We start from the raw sequence: 20,575 nt of genomic DNA, 5'->3' as shown, positions 1-20,575 counted from the left end.
AGTTAATACGCTGTTTCGGTGTGATAACGTTAATTTAAAATGAACAAAGTAGACTATTTATTACAAAGTCCTTTTTATACGTTAGGGATAGAGGAAAAGAATGAAATTAAACGATTAGGTGTAATAAATAAATAAATAAAAGATTAAGTAATAAATAAACTAAGTCATTCGTTCTTCTTTTGCCCTTTAGTTCGTCCAATTTTGAACCTAGGCGTCCCCCAGTTTCCTCCATTCGTTTCTGTTTAGTGCTTCTGTTTCCAGTGCGTTCCTCCTATCTTTTTAATGTCATCTCCCCATCTCATCTAGGGTCGTCCTCTTGCTCTCTTTCCTGCTCATGGCCTCCATTGTTGTATCGTGCTATTCCACCTATTGTCCGTTTGTCTGGCGTTATGACCTGCGAAGCTCCATTTTAGCCTGGCTATAATATGTTGTCCTGCGTCTTTGACTTTTGTTTTATTTCTTACCCAGTTGTTTTGATTTTTGTCAGTATTTTACTCCTAACATTGCTCTCTCCATGGCTCTTTGTGTTTTCATTATGTTATCAATGTTTGCTTTGGTCAAGGTCCACGTTTGGCATGCCTATGTAAGAATTGGGAGTATGCACTGGTCAAACGCTCTTGTTTTTAAGTATTGCTGTAATTCGAACAACAACTGTCATTAATATGAAGAAAAACTTTTATAGCTATCCATAAAGTCAGGTGGCTTAACCACATAAAGTAATAAGAGGATATCCCATTACTTAGGGCATCCAAAGTAACGTTCGGTACAAAGCCTCCCCATTTGTTATGTCCTTCGATGGGGAGAGGTGGTGGTATAGCTTGAGGGTCAGATAGGTACCACTTCATTATAGAGTGTGACCGGTTTGATCTTCGGACATGTGGGTCCTACTGTTCCATTGGAACACATATCTCTCGAAGCTGGGGTTGTACGAGTATGTGTGTGCGTGTTATTGGGTCAGTTCAGTACAGTACCTGTATATATATATTTTTTGAGCCATGTTTTTCATACTTCAATTTTCTTATTGTCGTCAAATTTATATGCGGCCCAGGCCCCACTAACTGAAATTGTCACGAGCCGCCACTGTTTACTATCCACAAAATTCCTAAAAATACAAACGCTAAAGACTACAGTGAATACCGAACAATATTATTAAACGACATTTTGGATGCCAATTAATGTTTGCTTCTTAATTTTTTACGTTTGGAATATATACAGCGTGTCTACTTGAGTTGGAAACACATGGGAAACTTTTTTATTATTCATTTTACGAAAAAAAGTTATTCTTTATAAAAAGTTCTGCATGCCCCAAAACCTAAGATTCAATTATCAGATATCAAATTTTCTCAATATTATACGAGGTATGTCAAAAAATATGAATTTCGGCTAAGGGTAAAGTACCTTTATTTCTCTCAATATCGAAAATTCTTATTATGAAAAGTTGTTTGGAAATAAAAACCAAGCTCAAATATGTAATTACATGCTTCTAATTGGAAAAAAATATTTTCCAAATTTTTCTCAAATTTATTGATACTAACTTCGTTTTTATTCATTACACATACGATAACTCTTTTATTATTACTTTTACGAAAAAAAGGTATTCTTTATAAAAATCTCTGTATGTCCTAAGACCGAAGATTCAACCAACAGATATGACATTTTATTAATTTTATACGAGTTATGTCAAAAAATATGAATTTCACTCAAGAGTAAAGTACCTTTATTTTTCACAATATTGAAAACGGTTATTAAAAAAGTTGTTTAGAATTAAAAACTATGTGTCAATATGCAATTACATCCTTCTAATTGAAATACTGTGAAATATAAAGGTGCTATAATATTGAGCGAATTTCATATTTTTTGACACACCTCGTATAAAATTAATAAAAGTTGATATATCATGGTTGTGTCTTAGATTTTAGACCATGCAAAGTTTTTTATGAAGAATAACTTTTTTTCGTAAAATGAATAATAAACGAGTTATGATATTTGTAATAATTAAAAACGATGTTGGGTATCCATAAATTTGAGAAAAATATTTTTTTTTCAATAAGAAGCATGTAATTGCATATTTCATCTTAGTTTTTAATTCCAAACAACTTTTTATTATAAGAATTTTCGATATTGAGAGAAATAAAGGTACTTTACCCTGAGCCGAAATTCATATTTTTTGACATACCTCGTATAATATTGAGAAAATTTGATATCTGATAATTGAATCTTAGGTTTTGGGGCATGCAGAACTTTTTATAAAGAATAACTTTTTTCGTAAAATTAATAATAAAAAAGTTTCCCATATGTTTCCAACTCAAGTAGACACGCTGTAGAATTGAGGAAAATAAAAATCACAAGAATAATAAATAAAATGTATTACTTAAATCTAAACAGTTCTTTTTTCTAACCTATTAATACCATTGTCATTATTGTCTTCATCTTTATCTTCCTTATCCCTACTATTGTCATGTACAGTTTTTTTAAGGAACCAAGTGTTGTTTGTCCTTACTGCTATCTCGTCTGGTTGTTCACAAAAATTCTGCCACTTGTGTATCTCTTTGAAGAGCCTGTCACCCGGACATTCGGTACCTTGTCTAACCTGCCTATGGCCTACCAATTTGTAGTCCTTCTGGATGTACCCTTCTCTCACTCCTTTTTGTATTAGCTCATGAACTGTCGCTAGCTGATTTTCTGGTGGAAGTTCAACTGGAAAATAAAAAATAGCATTAGTTGAACAGGTTTATACTAGAATCTGTTATATGGAATATAACAGGGGTCGCCAAACTCCATGAGAGTCCGACCCATTTTTCAAAATTTGAAATTTCTCCCGAGCCGCAATTGAACAATTATTTAAAAAGTGTAAAAATCTATTAAATTTTTCTCTCAGAGTTTAGAGTTCACGAATTTTAAAGTGACATAAAATGTTTCACATAGTTGTTTCAAATATGCAAATAATTCTACAAGCAGCTTTTGCTAGTTCAGAATACTCTTTCAGAATATCATTCTCTTTCACCTGTCTCTCAAAAACACTGTTTTAAAGACTCTGTCTTCCTCTGATCTTATCATATGACCTGCACATTTTATCTTAGCTTTTTGATATATCTGAATCTGACGATGATTTCAGTACCATACAGTCACCAATTCAGCTGTCAATTCTCTTTGAGGGCCAAATATCATTCTGAGAACTTTCCTTTCACGTACGATGTAGAGTCCATGTTTCACTTCCATATGTAACAATTGGACGATCAATAGACATGCACAGTCTTAATTTAGATTGTCTTTTTATCAGCTTAGATCTTAATAATGATGGTAGGGAATATAATGCTCTTTCCCACGCAGCTATCCTTGATGAGAGCTCTTTTTATATGTGGTCATCATCTGTGATTACTGCCCCTAGATATTTAAACTCTTACTACTTCGAAGTTGTGGTCATTAGTTATCTCTTCTCGTCTTCTCTTCGTTTATTCGAAGCCCCAGACTACCCGTTTCTTCCTCGAGTTGTGAAAACACCTCTCCCACGTCTCTTGTAGAATGAGCGACTGCACCTAGATCATCAGCAAAGACCAACAATAGTTTTGATCATCGATTCGCAAGGCCCCTGTCAGCTCAGATGATACTTTACTTATATTCTAAGGCCAAATTGAATAGCAACGGTGATAAGGGGTTTCCTTGTCTAATTCTTGATGTTACACTAGTCTTTTATATTTGTTGTTAGTAATTTAAGACATTTTGAAACACAAAATTAAAAGTAACGCAGGTAGATTTATTGAGAGCCACAAATTATCCTTCAAAGTTCAAGAGCCACATGTGGCTCGCGAGCCACAGTTTGGCCACCCCTGGAATATAATAAGGTTCTTGAACTCCTAAGTGAAGCATAGAGTTTCAGTGAAAATGCGCCATCGGGTTCTATTTTGCGCTAAGGCCTTCACATCATTTCAAGACTTTCCATGACCTCTTATCTCGTCCATGATCTTCACCAAGTTTGTGCTGAGCAACCTCTTTTTCCTTGGGAATTCCACTCTAGGTCAGTCTTTGCAATACTGGAGCTATTTTTTTGGAGTGTGTGATCGATACAACCCCACTTTCTGAACTTTATTTCATTTTCTACAATATTTTCTTTGGCTAGGTGTAGTAGATCTTCGTTTCTGATGATTTTAGTCCAGAAAATAAGAACAATTCTTCGTAGACATTTCTTAACAAAGACCTGCAGTTAGCCTGTTAGGGTTTGTTTTTGTTTTTGTCACTTTCCAGGTTTCACATCCGTAGAATAGAACAGACATGCCATTTGACTGGAATATTTGGATCTTTGTCCTTGTAGTATACTCGCCTGACCTCCAAACAGGATTGAGTATGCTGAATGCTTGTTGAGCTTTTCGTATTCTCATACGAGTGACGTATTCTCATATGGTCTAGAAAAAGGTGGAAAAATGATCCTCTCAAAAGGGGACTGGAAAAAATAGGAGCAAGACAAGGGGAAGTAATGAAAATTTAAAATGAGGGTTTCCTCAAGAAGAACCTGAAGAACCACAAGAAGAATGAACCTGTAGAAGAATTATGAGGGTTTCCTGGGTAGATAGAGTTACGAACAACGAAATACTAAGAAGAATAGGTAAAGAGAAGGAAGTTGAACTTGCAATTAAAGAAAGAATACTACAGTATCTCGGACATGTGATGCGGGGCGAGAAGTATGGCATCCTGCGACTCATAATGTAATGAAAGATAGATGGCAGAAGAAGCATCGGAAGAAGACGAATTTCATGGCTGAAGAACGTGCGAGAATGGTTTGGATGCAGCTCAAAAAAACTATTTAGAGCTACTGCCTCAAGAATTAAAATAGCTATGATGATTGCCAACCTCCGTAGCGGAGATGGCACCTGAAGAAGAAGAATGGGAAGTAGTGGCACTGGATCGATAAAAATGGAAGGCAATAGTAAACACGGAAAAGTCTAACAAAGACTTGTAACGCCATTGATGACAATTTGAAAATAAATTCCAGTATATTAGTGCAGTCACTGAAGGTTTTCACCTCCGATTTCGTTGAACCTCCCTCGATTGTCGTGAAAATTGGTGAGCAGTTAGAGGATACTTCAAGGAACAAAGGTGACATGATGCTAACTTGCGCTTTTACCCTGGGGGTGGATGCCACCCCTTTTCGGGGTTGAACATTATTTTATTAAAAATAATACCACAAATCGATAGAGGGACAAATTCTCTGCAAAATTTGTTATATAAAGTTATTAACATAAATGAACACTTTTTGAGTTATTAACGATCAAAGATTTTATTTTTTTCGTAAAAAAATGCATGTTTTAAAGCTGTTTTTCACGTAGAACTCACAAACAATGAGCTTTTACAAAAAAGTTATTATTACCAAAATTGAAGATAATAAAAAATTGAACACACTCTTCACTTAAAGAACTAAACTAATGTTAACTCAAAGTGAGTTATGGCTAATTGAATGTATATTTTTTTCGACGATTACTCAAATCTATGTATTCGAGCTTAAATAACGGGAAAACGATGCATTTTATAAAATACACTTGCTAAACACACTTGTCAAAGTACATAATTCGAATACCTATCAAATGAGCTCCAGAGGAAGTTAATAGCATTAAAATTAGACAAGTTATGATGAAAATAAGAGAACCCCTTCGAATTCTTTAGGAAAAAGTGAAAATAAAACGTACGCCATTTCCACAAAAATTAAAATTTATAGTACCTAATCCTTACAAGAATTTCTTTGTATTAGCATAAGTAATGATTTTAACAATTTTCGCCGTTTTAGAGGGCATATTTTTGAAAAAAAGATATAATTTAAAAAAATCAGAATTTTTAAAATTATCGTCATTTTAATTTTCTTTCGATAATAACTCCAAAAATACTCAATATACGTGAAAACTCATATTTAACCAAATTTTAGTTTTTTCCATATCAAATATTTTAACTTTTTTACTATTTCTCTAGAGTGAAACATAACTGAGATAGAAACGTTAAAGCTTAAATTTTTCTGCGAGAACCATGCAACCGTGGCCATATAACCTTTGATTTTTAAAAAAATGATGGGTTTGAAAGATTAAATTCAACGTTTTTTAATAGTTCTTGGAATTATCTTTTAAATCGTTTTTAGGTAAACCTGATATCGTAAAAATTAACGGAGTTAAGAGATAAAGTTTGAACAATTTTTGGAGCATAACTTTTAATGCTATGAACTTGTTCGGGATTGCATTTGATAGATATTTCTATGTACTTTCACAAATATTTAATAAGTTTATGTTATAAAATGCATCATTTTCCCGTAATTTAAGCTTGATTACCTAGATTTGGGTACTCGCCGAAAATAATATACATTCAATTCCCTATAACTCACTTTTAGTTAACATTAAAAGGCTTTTTTTAGTAAGGAGTTTATTTAATTTTGTATTACCTTCAATTTTGATAATAATAACTTTTTTGTAAAAACTTATATTTTTTGAGTTATTTATGAAAAATTGGTTAAAACATGTATTTTTCTCACGAAAAATTAAAATCTTTGATCTTTAATAACTCAAAAAGTTTTGATTTATTTTAATAACTTTATATAACAAATTTTGCTTAGAATTTGTCCCCCTATTTAACTACGGGGTGATTTTTAATAAAATAATTTTCACCCCCGAGAAGGGGTGGCATCTACCCCCAGGGTAAAAGAGCAAGTTGACACCATGTCACCTTTGTTCCTTGAAATATCCTCTAACCACTCATTAATTTTCATGCAAATCGATGGAGGTTGAACGAAATCGGAGGTAATAGCTCATATCCACTTTCAGTGACGGCACTATATGGCTAAACCATCTAAACTATAATACTTATTTGATAGTACATTTATTAGCTAATGTTATCATGAAAATAGCTTTTACCTGTCCAATCTCCAATGATACATATTCCAATACTTTTGCTGTTGTAATAGGGAGCATGAGCACCAACTCTGGACCATCCCCTTCCTTCGTAGGCTCTACCATCTCCGCCAACACCAAAGTTGTAGCCAATATCCGCCCAACCGTTGGTGTCTTGGTGAAGGTCTTGCATCCAACGCATGGCTTTGAAACAATCGGTTAAATTGTAACAAGCTGGTGGTAGATAACTGTGGTGGATAACGACGTAAGGTACTGGGTTCGCCATATTTTCTATGTTTTTAGGAGCGCGGGCCCCCCATTCTTCTCTGGAGACTATAACTGGGTCTGAAGATGCTGATGTAACTAAAAATAAACAATTACAATTTATTCGAAGCCACACAAAGATCACAGTTAGAATTGATACAAATCAAATTACTGTTTTGTTATAGGTATTGACACAATTTTAGAATACGAATAGGTTGCTTTATATAATTTTTTAAAATAATCTAATTTTATAACCGTTTGGGACAAAAGAAATAATCCTGGATATCCCATACGTGGTACGCATCATAAAATTCTTCATTTTGGAACCCTTAACAGCATTTTATTTAAGTTGTTTAACTAGACCCTTTCTTACGTAAAGCATGGCGAAAAAAAATTGTCACCCAAGAAAATATCAAAAAAAATACATAAAATAATTCTAGATAATCGATGATTTAAATAAGACATGTGTTAGGCCCGTACTGACATACGTAACTGAGTGATATCAGAGAGTATCACACTCAGAGATAGAATACGAAACGAAGACACATTGAGAGAGCAAGGCGTTCAAGACGTAGTGAGATGGACAAGAGCACGACGACGCATGTGGAGAGACCACGTAGATTGGATAGGCCCTCAACGTATGGCGCATTGGGCGAAAACACAGAAGCCTAACACCAAGCGACCCATAGGAAGACCCAAAAAACGATGGTACGAGATCTGGAGCTCCGGATCGCAGCAGAGACTATAACAGAAGAAACAGGACATAGTTCTATTAAAAGAAGATGATTTAAAAGACTCTGTTAAATTTATAAAAAATCTTCCAATAAGAACTTTCGAACTTTGCCAGTTTGTAGCCGCGATATTGTTCAAGCTAGGTACACCTGTAAAATTGGCTATCATTTAGTCAGTCTACTTTGTTAAATCACCTGACTGTAAGAGTGGACAGGAGAATTCGAGGCAGTCAATTTTACATTACTCACAATAACTTGGCTTGCCACAAGTCACAACTTGTCGAATTTTGCATCGTGACTTGGGCTTGTGGTTTGTAAAGGGGTGGTGAAGTGCAATACATGATGCTTTATCCTGTTGGCATCATTTAGCTTCTCCTACCTTATTCTTATCATCACCAAGTTCGTATACACGGGTAACCTGAGCAACCCCAGTGGAGATTGGGTAATCAACTCCCAGTGGAAGGTAGGGTCGGGGCTGATGAAGAAAGGAGTCTTGGTCCTCCGATGAATAGGGGGTTGAGCGAAGGACTAACAACACCCTTGTAAAACCCAATTATTACGCATACTATTGAGATAAATGGATGGATTTCACAACAAAGAACTCGACAAAGAAAAATGGACATGATTATAAATTTATAATTTGGAACCTGAAGAACCTGGCAGAAGACCTTGGAATATCATCATCATCAATGGTGCTACAGCCCTATGAAAGAGCCTCGACCTTCCCAAGTCTATTACGCCAGTCAGTCCTATCCATTGCCAACCGTTGCCAGTTTGCTGCGCCTTGGAATATATGTAGTTGAAATATTTGCCTTCAGGAAATCAGATGAAAGAGCCAGGGAGAAATTCGTAAAAATAAATTTTCAAACGAAACCAGACAAGGTGAAGAGAAGTAGGGTTTACAATAACCAAAATACTGCGAAAATTCATTATCGCATTTACACCAATATCAGACAGAATTTGCACCATAAGCCTCAAACGTAAACTAGATGACGTGGCAGTGGTTAATTTATATGCACCGATGGAATATGAAAGAGGCTGATGAAGAAGAGGTTTAAAGACAATGGACAGTGTTGCACAATTCGCAGCAGCAAATAATTATGTAGTTGTCAGTACTAACTTCCAAGGAAAAGACATCCATAGAGGATCGTGGAAAATACCAGGAACCAATGAAGCAAATCAAATTGACCACATATTCATCTCAAAAAGTGGACAACAGACATAACTAATATAAGAACATATCATGGGATGGGGCGAACTCTGACCCTTTGAAGACAAAATTGCGGCAGAAAATCGCGACAGTGGCAAAAGAGATAAATAGTTGAATTAAAAGATGTAATGTTGAAACAACAATACCAAAATTCTCTTCAAGTAAAATTGAATGGAACCAGAGAAAAAGATACTTCAAAGGAGAAATGGAGACAATTAAAAGCAATAATAATGGAATCTGCAGAGGAAACTGTCGGAAAAGCCAAGAGACAAAGAAATGCGGAATGGTATGATGACGAGTGCAGAACTGCAGTATAGGAAAAAATGTATTCTGGAATTAAGTAACTTCAAGTAAATACCAGAAATAGCAGGGAAACTAACAAAAAAACACTGAAGAGAATACTCACAAGCGACTAGATGATTAGAATATGCAGAAGAAAAAAAGAGAGGCTTTAAAAAACAAGTACAAGAAATCCTAGAGCATAACAACAGATAAGACAGTAGAAAATTCTATAAAATAATAAAAGAAAGCACACAATCAATTAGACAAATATTGGCGATATGCAAAGACAAGGACGAAGAACTACTAACAGATAAGTAAAAATTTATAAGGAGATGGAAAGAAAAGAATAAATCGAACAAAACCTAAACGCATCAAAATGAATAAACCAAGATATCTTATAAATCGGAGCAGAACATTGAAAATCCGAGTTACGAAGAAGAGGTTCAGATAATAAAAAAACTAAAAAACAATCAAGCACCAGGGACGGACTGAATTTTGGCAGAATTATTAAAACATGGAAGATCCGAACTCTGGGAAGAATTCATTATCTAAAATAATTTTGACCAGTGGCGCACCTAGAATTTTCCTCTGGGTGTGGGTTGGCTTGGGCACCGAATTTTTTTGTATTTTTAAAGACAAGTTACAGTAAATAATTGATGGATTCGACCGTTACTTGATGGAAGTTCATTTTATCTCACAATAAAACACTGAAAAACGTTTGTTTTTCTATACTTCCACAAAATTTATTACAACTATGTTATTACTACAGCTGTTTCGGCAAAGTGCCTTTCTCAAGTGATATATTTTACAATGTGTTTGCCTTTTTAAGTCTTCAACTGAAGAGGTTGAGGAGTGGGGAGCTGTTTGTCTCGAGTTGGTCATTCAGAATTATGTCTGTATTTTTCAATTTATTAATTTCCATTGATTCTAAAAGTGATAGCTTAAGGCCTTTATTTTGAATATGTAGAATTTGAAACTCTTCATTGAAAGAATGATTATGATCTAGAAGGTGAAGTGCGTATGTAGAAGTGTCTGTTTTTCTATTGTTGAAAGCCCTTTTGTGTTCTGCTATCCGTTTGTCAAAAGTTCTGCCAGTTTGACCGATGTAAGTTTTCGGACAGTCACCACAAGTTAGTTTGTACACACCACTCTGTAGTTGCTTTCTCTTTCGGCTTTTATTGTTTTTAATATGTTTGCTTAAGTTGTTGTTAGTTCTGAAAGCTGGTGTTATTCCTTTCTTTTTTATGTATCTGGCTATTTTTGTTGTTATTTTGCCAGTATATGTGAGAGAGCAGAAGGTACTGGGTTCTTTCTGTGGTGGTGGATACACTAATTTCAAGGCTTTCTTATGGAGTTTTTGGTTTAAAATGTTGTTAACTGTTTATTCGTTATAGCCATTGTTTACTGCTATTTGTCTAATGATATTTAGTTCTGTCTCGAAGTCATTTTTTGTCATAGGAATTTCTGTCAGTCTATGTATCATGCTATGGTAGGCTGCTAATTTGTGTTGTGTAGGATGGGATGATGAATTGTGTATAGTTGTGTCAGTATGGGTAGGTTTATGATATACGGAGAACTCATGTTTGTTGTGTAGTCTGGTAATCGTTACATCTAGAAAGTTTGTGGAATTTATTTATGAACCAACTTGAAACAACAATTTCTAAACACCCCTTCTTTAAACAGTTCTTATATTGGTGGAGATACGTGGATGACATACTAGTCTGCTTTACAGGAACTAACAGACAACTTGACCAATTTCTATCATACATTAATTCACTTCATAGTAATATTGAGTTCACAATAGAAACAGAACAGAATAATTCCATAAACTTTCTAGATGTAACGATTACCAGACTACACAACAAACATGAGTTCTCCGTATATCATAAACCTACCCATACTGACACAACTATACACAATTCATCATCCCATCCTACACAACACAAATTAGCAGCCTACCATAGCATGATACATAGACTGACAGAAATTCCTATGACAAAAAATAACTTCGAGACAGAACTAAATATCATTAGACAAATAGCAGTAAACAATGGCTATAACGAACAAACAGTTAACAACATTTTAAACCAAAAACTCCATAAGAAAGCCTTGAAATTAGTGTATCCACCACCACAGAAAGAACCCAGTACCTTCTGCTCTCTCACATATACTGGCAAAATAACAACAAAAATAGCCAGATACATAAAAAAGAAAGGAATAACACCAGCTTTCAGAACTAACAACAACTTAAGCAAACATATTAAAAACAATAAAAGCCGAAAGAGAAAGCAACTACAGAGTGGTGTGTACAAACTAACTTGTGGTGACTGTCCGAAAACTTACATCGGTCAAACTAGCAGAACTTTTGACAAACGGATAGCAGAACACAAAAGGGCTTTCAACAATAGAAAAACAGACACTTCTACATACGCACTTCACCTTCTAGATCATAATCATTCTTTCAATGAAGAGTTTCAAATTCTACATATTCAAAATAAAGGCCTTAAGCTATCACTTTTAGAATCAATGGAAATTAATAAATTGAAAAATACAGATATAATTCTGAATGACCAACTCGAGACAAACAGCTCCCCACTCCTCAACCTCTTCAGTTAAAGACTTAAAAAGGCAAACACATTGTAAAATATATCACTTGAGAAAGGCACTTTGCCGAAACAGCTGTAGTAATAACATAGTTGTAATAAATTTTGTGGAAGTGTAGAAAAACAAACAAGTTACATTATCCTACTATTCTTTATATATTTTCTATGTGTGCGCCACTGACAGGACCGACGAACAAATTGAATGAAGAGCACGATATTGTAAGATTTTTTAATAAAAGTCAGAGAGAGTCATGGCTGGAACATGTCTATAGGGGAAAGAAGATACAAAATCAACAAAGAAAATATTATAACGGAAGTCGATAGGTTGACGAAAAAAGGAAAATCCAGAACGAGACAGTTGGATGACGTGGAAGACGACCTGGAAATGATGAATGTAAGACAATGGAGGAGAAGGGCACAAGAGAGATCTGAATGGAAGGACATAGCCAGACAGGCAAAGACCCATCCAGGGTTATGATGCCAAAAGAAGATAAATAAGAAATTTAATGTAGTGAAGAAAAGGGCTAGGCAGTGCAGATAAAGGCAAGAAAATACTTAGGTATAGGTACATCATCGAGTTAGTAACTCGATGGTATACCTACATACAGGGTGTCCCGGAAAATAGTGCGTTCCTTAAAGGTATAGGTAGAAGGCACCATGTAGAACAAAAAACTCTTATAAAATTTTTTTCTAAATGCAACCGTTTGACCAAAAAATTAAAATGTATTTTGGTAGGCAAATTTAAATCTGACAACTATGTGCGGTACGCAAATTTAAGCATAGACGGTCCCATGTAAATAAATAGATAGAAGATAGATAGTAAACAGATAGTTTTAAGAATCCTGTTTAGTGTCAATGCCGAAAATGTTTTCGAATAGTGAGTCTATTACCTATTATGTTATTACCTATGAATGGTGTTTGTGAAAGGTTACTTGAAACATCTATTCGGTATAATAATTATTTTCAAGTAAGTACAACTTAGTTATTTCAGTTCACATGTAAACAAATTACTGAGACATTATCTGGTGTATTTAAGTTCCACTGTAAACTATTAAAACTATGTAATTCAGTTAAAGCCCTCAGCAATACTCAGCATTCAACCCATTTAAACCTTACTAAATACATAATACTAGTTCAGTTAAAAGATGTGTTTTTATGTTAAAAGATGTGTAATTCGTTTAAAATTATGCAATAGGTATTTCAATACATTTCAAAAGAAAATAATTTTAGTAAACAAATAGTAAATACATAAGTATTACCTACTATTAGGTTGGATTATTTTAAATACTGTTAATCACAATCACAAACGAGTTTTTATTATGTTATTATTCCGTAGTGCGTACGATGTTGCCAGTTTATTAAAATTTCCAAACATTAAAATACAGGTATATGGAAAACAATGTTAACTTTTTTTTGGAAACGGTTAACTTTAGAAAAAAATGGTATAGGACTTTTTTGTTCCAAATTGTGTATTCTCTCCATACCTTAAAGGAACGCACTATTTTCCGGGACACCCTGTATTATACCACATGGTCTAGAAAATTACAAAATCGGAAATGGGAAATATACAGAGTTTATGATAGTTTCGGAAAATGAGAGTTTATGACAACGGAAATACCAATTATGTAAACATTGAACGAGGAGTGCGTCAAGGGTGTATTCTCTCCCCTCTACTATTTAACGTCTATGCCGAACATAATATCAGAGCTTGTTTTGAAGATCCAGATCTTGAAGGTGCCAGAGTCAATGGCATTATCATTAACAGTGTAAGATATGCCGACGACACCGTAGTATTAGCGGAAACAGAAGACCAACTAAAAATAGTGATGAACATACTATCAGAAGAAAATAACAGACTGGGCTTGGATATTAATCTTTCCAAAACCAAAATCATAGTGTTCCACAAGAACCCCGACAAATTACACCCAACATACAAATCAATGGTATCACCCTTCAGAGTTCACAAAGCTTCATATACCTGGGCAGAGAGCTAAACAGTCAGCTAGACCACTCAAAAGAAATTAGAAGACGCATTGAAATAGCAAGATCTGGCTTCATGAACATGCGTAAAATGCTCTGTAACCCCAAGCTATTAGTCACAATAAGATTGACAACACTAAAGTGTTAATGTGTGGTTTCTATTAGTATATGGCTGTGAGACCTGAAACCTGGACATTAAAACAGTATGACGTCAACAAACTGAATTCATTCGAAATGTGGATGTACCGCCGAATGCCAAGAATAAGCTGGACCAGCAGAATTACAAATGAAGAAGTTCTGGAAATAATGAACACACGTCTTCATCTGGTCAATACAATCAAAATTAGAAAGACGTCATACCTAGGACACGTAATGCGCCATAGGGAATTTGAGCAGCTCCAGGTAATATTAGAAGGCAAAAGGGGTATAGGAAGAAAGACAAAAACCTGGCTTTGAAACATCAGAGATTGGACCCATACGATAGGGAATGACTTAATCCATCAAGCCCAGAACAGGGAGAAATTTGCCATATTGATTGCCAACCTCAATAGAGAAGGCACTTAGGAGGAGGGATGATAGTTTAAGAACTACCTACTTACTTAAAATATGAAGAACATATAGAACCAAGAACATATTTTAATATTACACATAGATAACTAAACGGTGCAGGAGACAATAATGATTTGTGCTCCCCATTGAAAGAACAAATTATAAATTCATAGAGAATGGTCTAGCAAGCTTGACAATCTTGAGGTTCTGTTGACCTTAAAGCAAGGTAAATCTAAATTTTCATTGAACTTGAATTACAAACGACTTATGTCTAAATAAACTAAAATTTTGTATAAAAAAATCCCAATTGAATATATAATGACACGAGATAATCTATTATATTGATACTCGGGAAAATATAACATCAATGTTTAATTTGATAATTACAAATAATTGTCAAAACTATTTATATTACGCTTTAAATTTAAATTATACTATAATTATTATTATAAGTATTTGTATTGAGTTAGGTATATACGCAACCATAAAAATCCTTGAAGTGTATTAGCAAAACAAGTGTTACATACCCATTTTATTTATATATTTAAAATTTAGCAGATAATGATACTGATAAAACACACACGTGAACCACGGAATCACAGTTACTATCACAATATATTTTATTAGTTAAAAATCAATAGTTTCAAGAGTTTTTTACGTGTTTTCGGTCCCTACAAACTACAACAAATTACCACAATACAAAACGACGTAAACGCGAGTGGTATTTGGTATCTCCTCTTGTCTTGATGATCTGTATACTTGTTTATTTATTATTAAAAATACATGTCTGCGCGGGTCGCGAAGGTAATTCCCCATGATAATGCAGTCCACAACATTATAGGCGAGGCAACGAAGCAATATACAATATAATATGTACCTACCAAATTTTTGCAGTTTCGATAGAACTTTTTGCGTTCAATTCGTAAGAGCCTTAGGAAACTTTGTGAACTAAACTGATGATGAAGAAATGAAAATTGCATTATTGTACAAGGAAAATGCATTTTCCCAAATTTATTTGAAAGTGATGAGAAATGATAAATTTGCAGTTCGAAGATACTTGATCTCCAAATCTCGATCTCCAAAGATTAACACACATCTTCAATACAACAGCCAAGAAATACAATATGATAATATCAGCAGAAAAAACCAAATGTATAACAACATCTAAATACCCACTACGACGTAAAATCGAAATTGATGGGAAAATAATAAAACAGGAAGCAAGGTTTAGATATCTGGGAATAGATATAATCAGTTACGGAGATATTGAAGAGGAAGTACGACAACAAAGCTTAAAAGCAAGTAAAGCGGCGGGATCTCTTAATGACACAATCTGGAAGAACAAACATCTAAGACAAGACACAAAAGCAAGAACCTATAAAGCAGCAATTAGACCTATATTAACATACACGGCGGAGAAAAAACCTGACACATCTAAAACGAGACGACTACTAGAGATGAAAATACTCCGACCGATGAAAATACAACAGAGATGAAAATACTCCGACGAATATCAGGGAAAAGTCTGTTGAATAGGGAGAGAAGCGAAAACATAAGAAGATCATGCAATGTAGAAGACATAAATGGATGGGTGACAAAACGGAAACAAGAGTGGAACGAATACATTAGTAAAATGGCAGATAGGATAGTACGAATAGCACGAGATAAGTCACCAAATGGACGAAGAAGTATTGGCAGACCAAGAAAAATATGATGCGATAACTTAAACAATTTAGGAGGCTAATATTGAAGAAGAAACAGGCTTTAAAGCCTACATAAAAGAAGGAAGAAGAAGAAGGAGATACTTGACAAAAATGAGTTCAATATTGGTCGAAAATGACCAGAACAACACAATAAAAGTAAAAGTAGAAGATGAACTAACTGACCCAATTGAAGCTGGAAATGGGATTAAGCCAGGGGAGGGTGGATTACTTGAATCCTTTATCGTTCAATCTAATCATGGATGAAATAATAAAAAAAGTAAGAACTAAAAAAGGATACCAAATGGGAGAAAAACAATTTAAAATAATCTGCTATGCAGACGATGCAATACTAATCTCTCAAACTCAAAGTGAAGATGTTTTACAACGTATGCTGCACCCAGGGCCGGATTTAAGGAGGGGCAGACTGCGTAGCTGCCCGGGGTCCCCACATTCCGGGGCCCCCACAAAGCCCCAAACGTAAGAGGTCTTCATTTAAACAGATATTGGCAGGAGATCAGGAACTCGAAAATGTACGACAAGTATGTTAAAAGAAAGGAGAGTAAGGGCGAAATAATACATTGATCATGGTTATGTTTTTCAGCTTCCACCGGGCGAGTGTATTGCTTCGTTTAAATTGTTATCTAATGTTTGTACACCTTTTAGCCACAGCGGATTCTGTGATTGGAAATATGTAGGTAGTAGGCTTATCGATCACGAAATGTTTAAAGTACACCTTAATGCAGTCGTTACAGTGGCCTGTAATGCGACAGAATTGGGGCGCATTGACACTGAAATAGCAAAACAGGCCGAAGAAATAGAAAATTATTGAAAAATGGTAACTCAAAAACTAACTAATGTTATAAAGTTTGTGAACGAGGTTTAGCATTTCGCGGCGAAAATGAGTTGTCGGGTTCAGCAGAAAATGGAAATTATTTGGGAATATTCGAGTTATTAGCTGAATATGATGAATTTTAAAATAGTTTTAAAGATTAAGAAGTCAAAATATTATTCAGTTTCTCTTGACTCGACAACTGATGAATGACATACCTATTAATTAACTAGAATATTTCATTACATAGGTTTCATTCCTGTTGAAAGGTTTATCATATTTTTGTCAAATCGCAGTCATAAAGCAAAAGATATATTTAATTCTCTAATGACATTTTTGCAAGAACATGATATCGATTTGAAAAACTGCAGGAGACATTCCTACGATACTGCGTCAGAATATTGACCTTAATTCAGGAGTTACGGCACTTACATCACTAAAATCATTTATACAGTCAAGACGTGACAATTTTGAAAGATATGAGAATATCAGAGAAATTTAGGACTCAAAATTTTATCGATATTATATATCACTTCATTACCTCTTTAAGTTAGAGGCTTTCTGGATATAAATCCATCCATTCCAATTTTGAATTTTTACATCTTTTGGAAAATTTAACTCTCAATGAAACTGAAGTTCTCTCATTAAAGCTTACCAACATTTTTATAGCAATGATTTAGATGAAAACCTAGGTGTCGATCTGGTACAACTTGTAAAATTGTTCAATTTATTTAAAGAGGAAATCGGCTCGTCAAATATAGGCAAAGAACTTCAAATGTACCGACTGCTAAAAGAAAAGAATTTGAATAATGCGTTTCCAATTTCCAAACGTTGAGGTGACACTTCGTTTATTCTGATGCTAACTAACTGCAGTGGGTAGAGAAAATACTCAAAACTTAAGTTAACTAAAAATTGACTTCGGTCTATGATCATCTCTGTATAATGAGCATTGAACACTATGTCTTAAAGTAACTAGACATGTCTGACATAATCAAGGAATGTGCTATTAAAATATCTCAAAAAGTACCCAGACTTTAACATCTTACTATATAGCAATACCCTGAACTTACGCTATAGGTGGGACCGAGCGATAATCGCGTAAGTCGGGGTATAATTTCGTATATATGTATGTTTCGATGACATTATTACTCTTTCAAGTCTTCTTAGATATAAAACAAAAAATCCCTTTATAAAAGTAACAAACACCCACTCCATTAGACAAAACTGTAGATGAGAAATACCTAAAACGGGCTCCACACTCTCGGCGAAGTTACTTCGCCAAAGTTGACCGAAGTCCGAAGTACCCTCTCTACACACTCGGTCGAAGTGCGATACCGACAAAGAGCGGTGCGATACCGACAAAGATCCCTTTGACCAGACCGACAGAGAATGGAAGTAGATCGAAGTCAGGCAAAGTTACACAAGGTGGCCGTCTACACTCTCGTACTTGTTGAACCTTGATCGACTTCGGCGAGAGTGAAGTGCGGGCTAATACAAAATAAAATCGCTGATTCCGTATTCTGTGTGAAAAGTCCAAACATGTATTAATACATTGGATGAGCAATAGTGTGTGCGGGTGGTAATTCTATCTCGTCGATAACTAAACGATTGTGTGGCGCTTAAATAATGAATCGACAAGATTTTAAAATCGCATATCAAATAACAAATCGACAAGATTTGAAAATCGCGTAACTCTGGGTTCGCGTAAGTCGAAGTATTACTGTATTTATTTTTATTATTTTACTATAACAAGTTGGAGCTCTTGTATTTTTTATTATTTAAAGATATATTTCTGAAAGTAGATCAACATTTTTTTAATGGTAGGAGTTATGGTCCCCACACCATATCTGTCCAGGAGCCCCCACTGCCTTAAATCCGGCTCTGGCTGCACCAATTTAATATAATTGCCAGAAAATTTAACATGTTAATTTCCCCCAAAAAGACAAAACAGCAAATCCAATAAGATGCAAATTGGAGCTGGAGGATCAGATAACATAACAAGTGATGGAGTTTAAATCACACTCTACGGAAAGCTCAAAACAGAAGTGGAAGATCAAGTGAATAGAGCAAACAGAGCCGCAGGTTGCCTGAATGACACAATAGGGAGAAAAAAAATATCGGAAAAGAAATATAAGGCAGAATTTACAAAACAGTCATCAGACCATATGCGGCAGAAACACGACCTGACACAGAGAGGACAAAAAGAGTGCTCGAAACAGCGGAGATTAAAACCCTTCGAAAATCGAAGTAAGATTCTATGGGACAGAGCTAGGCTAGAAGTACCTACAAGTATACGACGGAGATGCAAGGTGGACAACAAAAATTTTATAGTTTTATTGCTTCATTTCCTCGCCTATAAAAATTAAATCGTCAATGTCGTTGCATCATCCAATTCCGGCACAGCGAAAATATTTATAATAAATATTATGTGCATTTTTTAAACCCATTAGTCCAAAATTATTTTTCCCAAAAGATTTTGGTAATTTGTATATTAAAAATCACTTACATCGGTGAAATTTGTGAAATACAGAAGTTCGTAATATTTTGTAATAAATAATTTAAATTAAACCAATAAAAGTTAATTGATACCAGGGTATAATAAAAATGAATAAAAAGATTTGTTTTTTTTGTAAAGGATAAATCGAAATTTTTTCTAAGTATATATTTTTATATTATTTATATATTAGTCATAAAATGTGTTCAAATGAGTTGATCTTCTACTTCTTTCAAAACAAACATCTATGCAATTAATCAAGGCAAGGGCGGATTCACGACCGATTTTCGAGGGGGGGGGGTTCTGTGGCAAAGTGGTGAGTTTTACGGCACTTTCCACCCACACATATTTGAGTGCCATAAAGACATTTAAAACTTATCATTATTAAAAACCATCATTAAAAACCAGCAACATTTTTAAATTCTGGGGAGGGGTCATGGCCCCCTTTCTGGATCCGCCCTTGAATCAATGCCGTTATCAACATATTAGGACTGAAGCAGCAAAAGTAGCAATTTTAGGTCATGTCAATTTGGAATTTACCTTGCTATTAAAGAAATAGCTGACTGTTTTTTCGCATGCTACTTTCCAGAGTATCGTAACATTAAAAATTTTATCCCTACAAGATAAAAAATGCAAATCACACAAAAAGAAGATACAAGCAGCCGACAACAAATGCTTGAGAGACATAGCGAAAGTGCCAAGGTACGTAGCTGAACACTTCTTGTTCATAGACCTGAAGCAGTACTTACTGGAGATAATGGAAGAAAATTCAGGGAAAAATTCGCTGAGCTTGAAAATCATCCAAATCGGATCGTACTATGCTCTGTTTTTACACCAGGAGGAGTAATTCAAATTTACCGCGCCGTAATGCTTGTTTGTAATTGGTCCAACCTCAGGCAAGTTTACTCCACTTTTATGAAATTTTGTCACTATTGACATTTATGAAATTTTGACACTGTTGGCATTTCATAGGTTAATTAAGTTTTATCGGCGATTTTTTGTGTTTTCGGCGTTATTAATTTATTACTTTAATTTTTAGATTTTTAGTCTGCTTTTATATAAAGAACAGT

General features: G+C 34.6%; 1 protein-coding gene across 2 annotated transcripts in view; it reads right to left on the bottom strand.

The window, feature by feature from the left end:
- Window positions 1-2,349: 2,349 nt before the first annotated feature.
- LOC114327272 (peptidoglycan-recognition protein LB) overlaps window positions 2,350-20,575 on the bottom strand; it is a 30,575-nt gene continuing 12,349 nt past the window's right edge. Inside the window, exons 1-3 of one of the 2 annotated variants that reach the window (XM_028275843.2) lie at window positions 15,007-15,222; window positions 6,885-7,223; window positions 2,350-2,697 (exon numbers count right to left, since the gene is read on the bottom strand). In XM_028275843.2, coding sequence (XP_028131644.1) covers window positions 2,378-2,697; window positions 6,885-7,223; window positions 15,007-15,010 — 663 coding nt within the window. In that variant the 5' untranslated portion in view covers window positions 15,011-15,222 and the 3' untranslated portion in view covers window positions 2,350-2,377. Of the gene's footprint in view, window positions 2,698-6,884; window positions 7,224-15,006; window positions 15,223-20,575 lie in introns of those variants that run through there. The other variant, XM_028275826.2, reaches the window with a different exon arrangement.

Source organism: Diabrotica virgifera, chromosome 4 (genome assembly GCF_917563875.1).
Source record: "Diabrotica virgifera virgifera chromosome 4, PGI_DIABVI_V3a".
NCBI lineage: Eukaryota > Metazoa > Arthropoda > Insecta > Coleoptera > Chrysomelidae > Diabrotica > Diabrotica virgifera.
The sequence above is the reverse complement of the archived record's forward strand: the minus strand, read 5'-3'. Positions and strand labels throughout refer to the sequence as shown.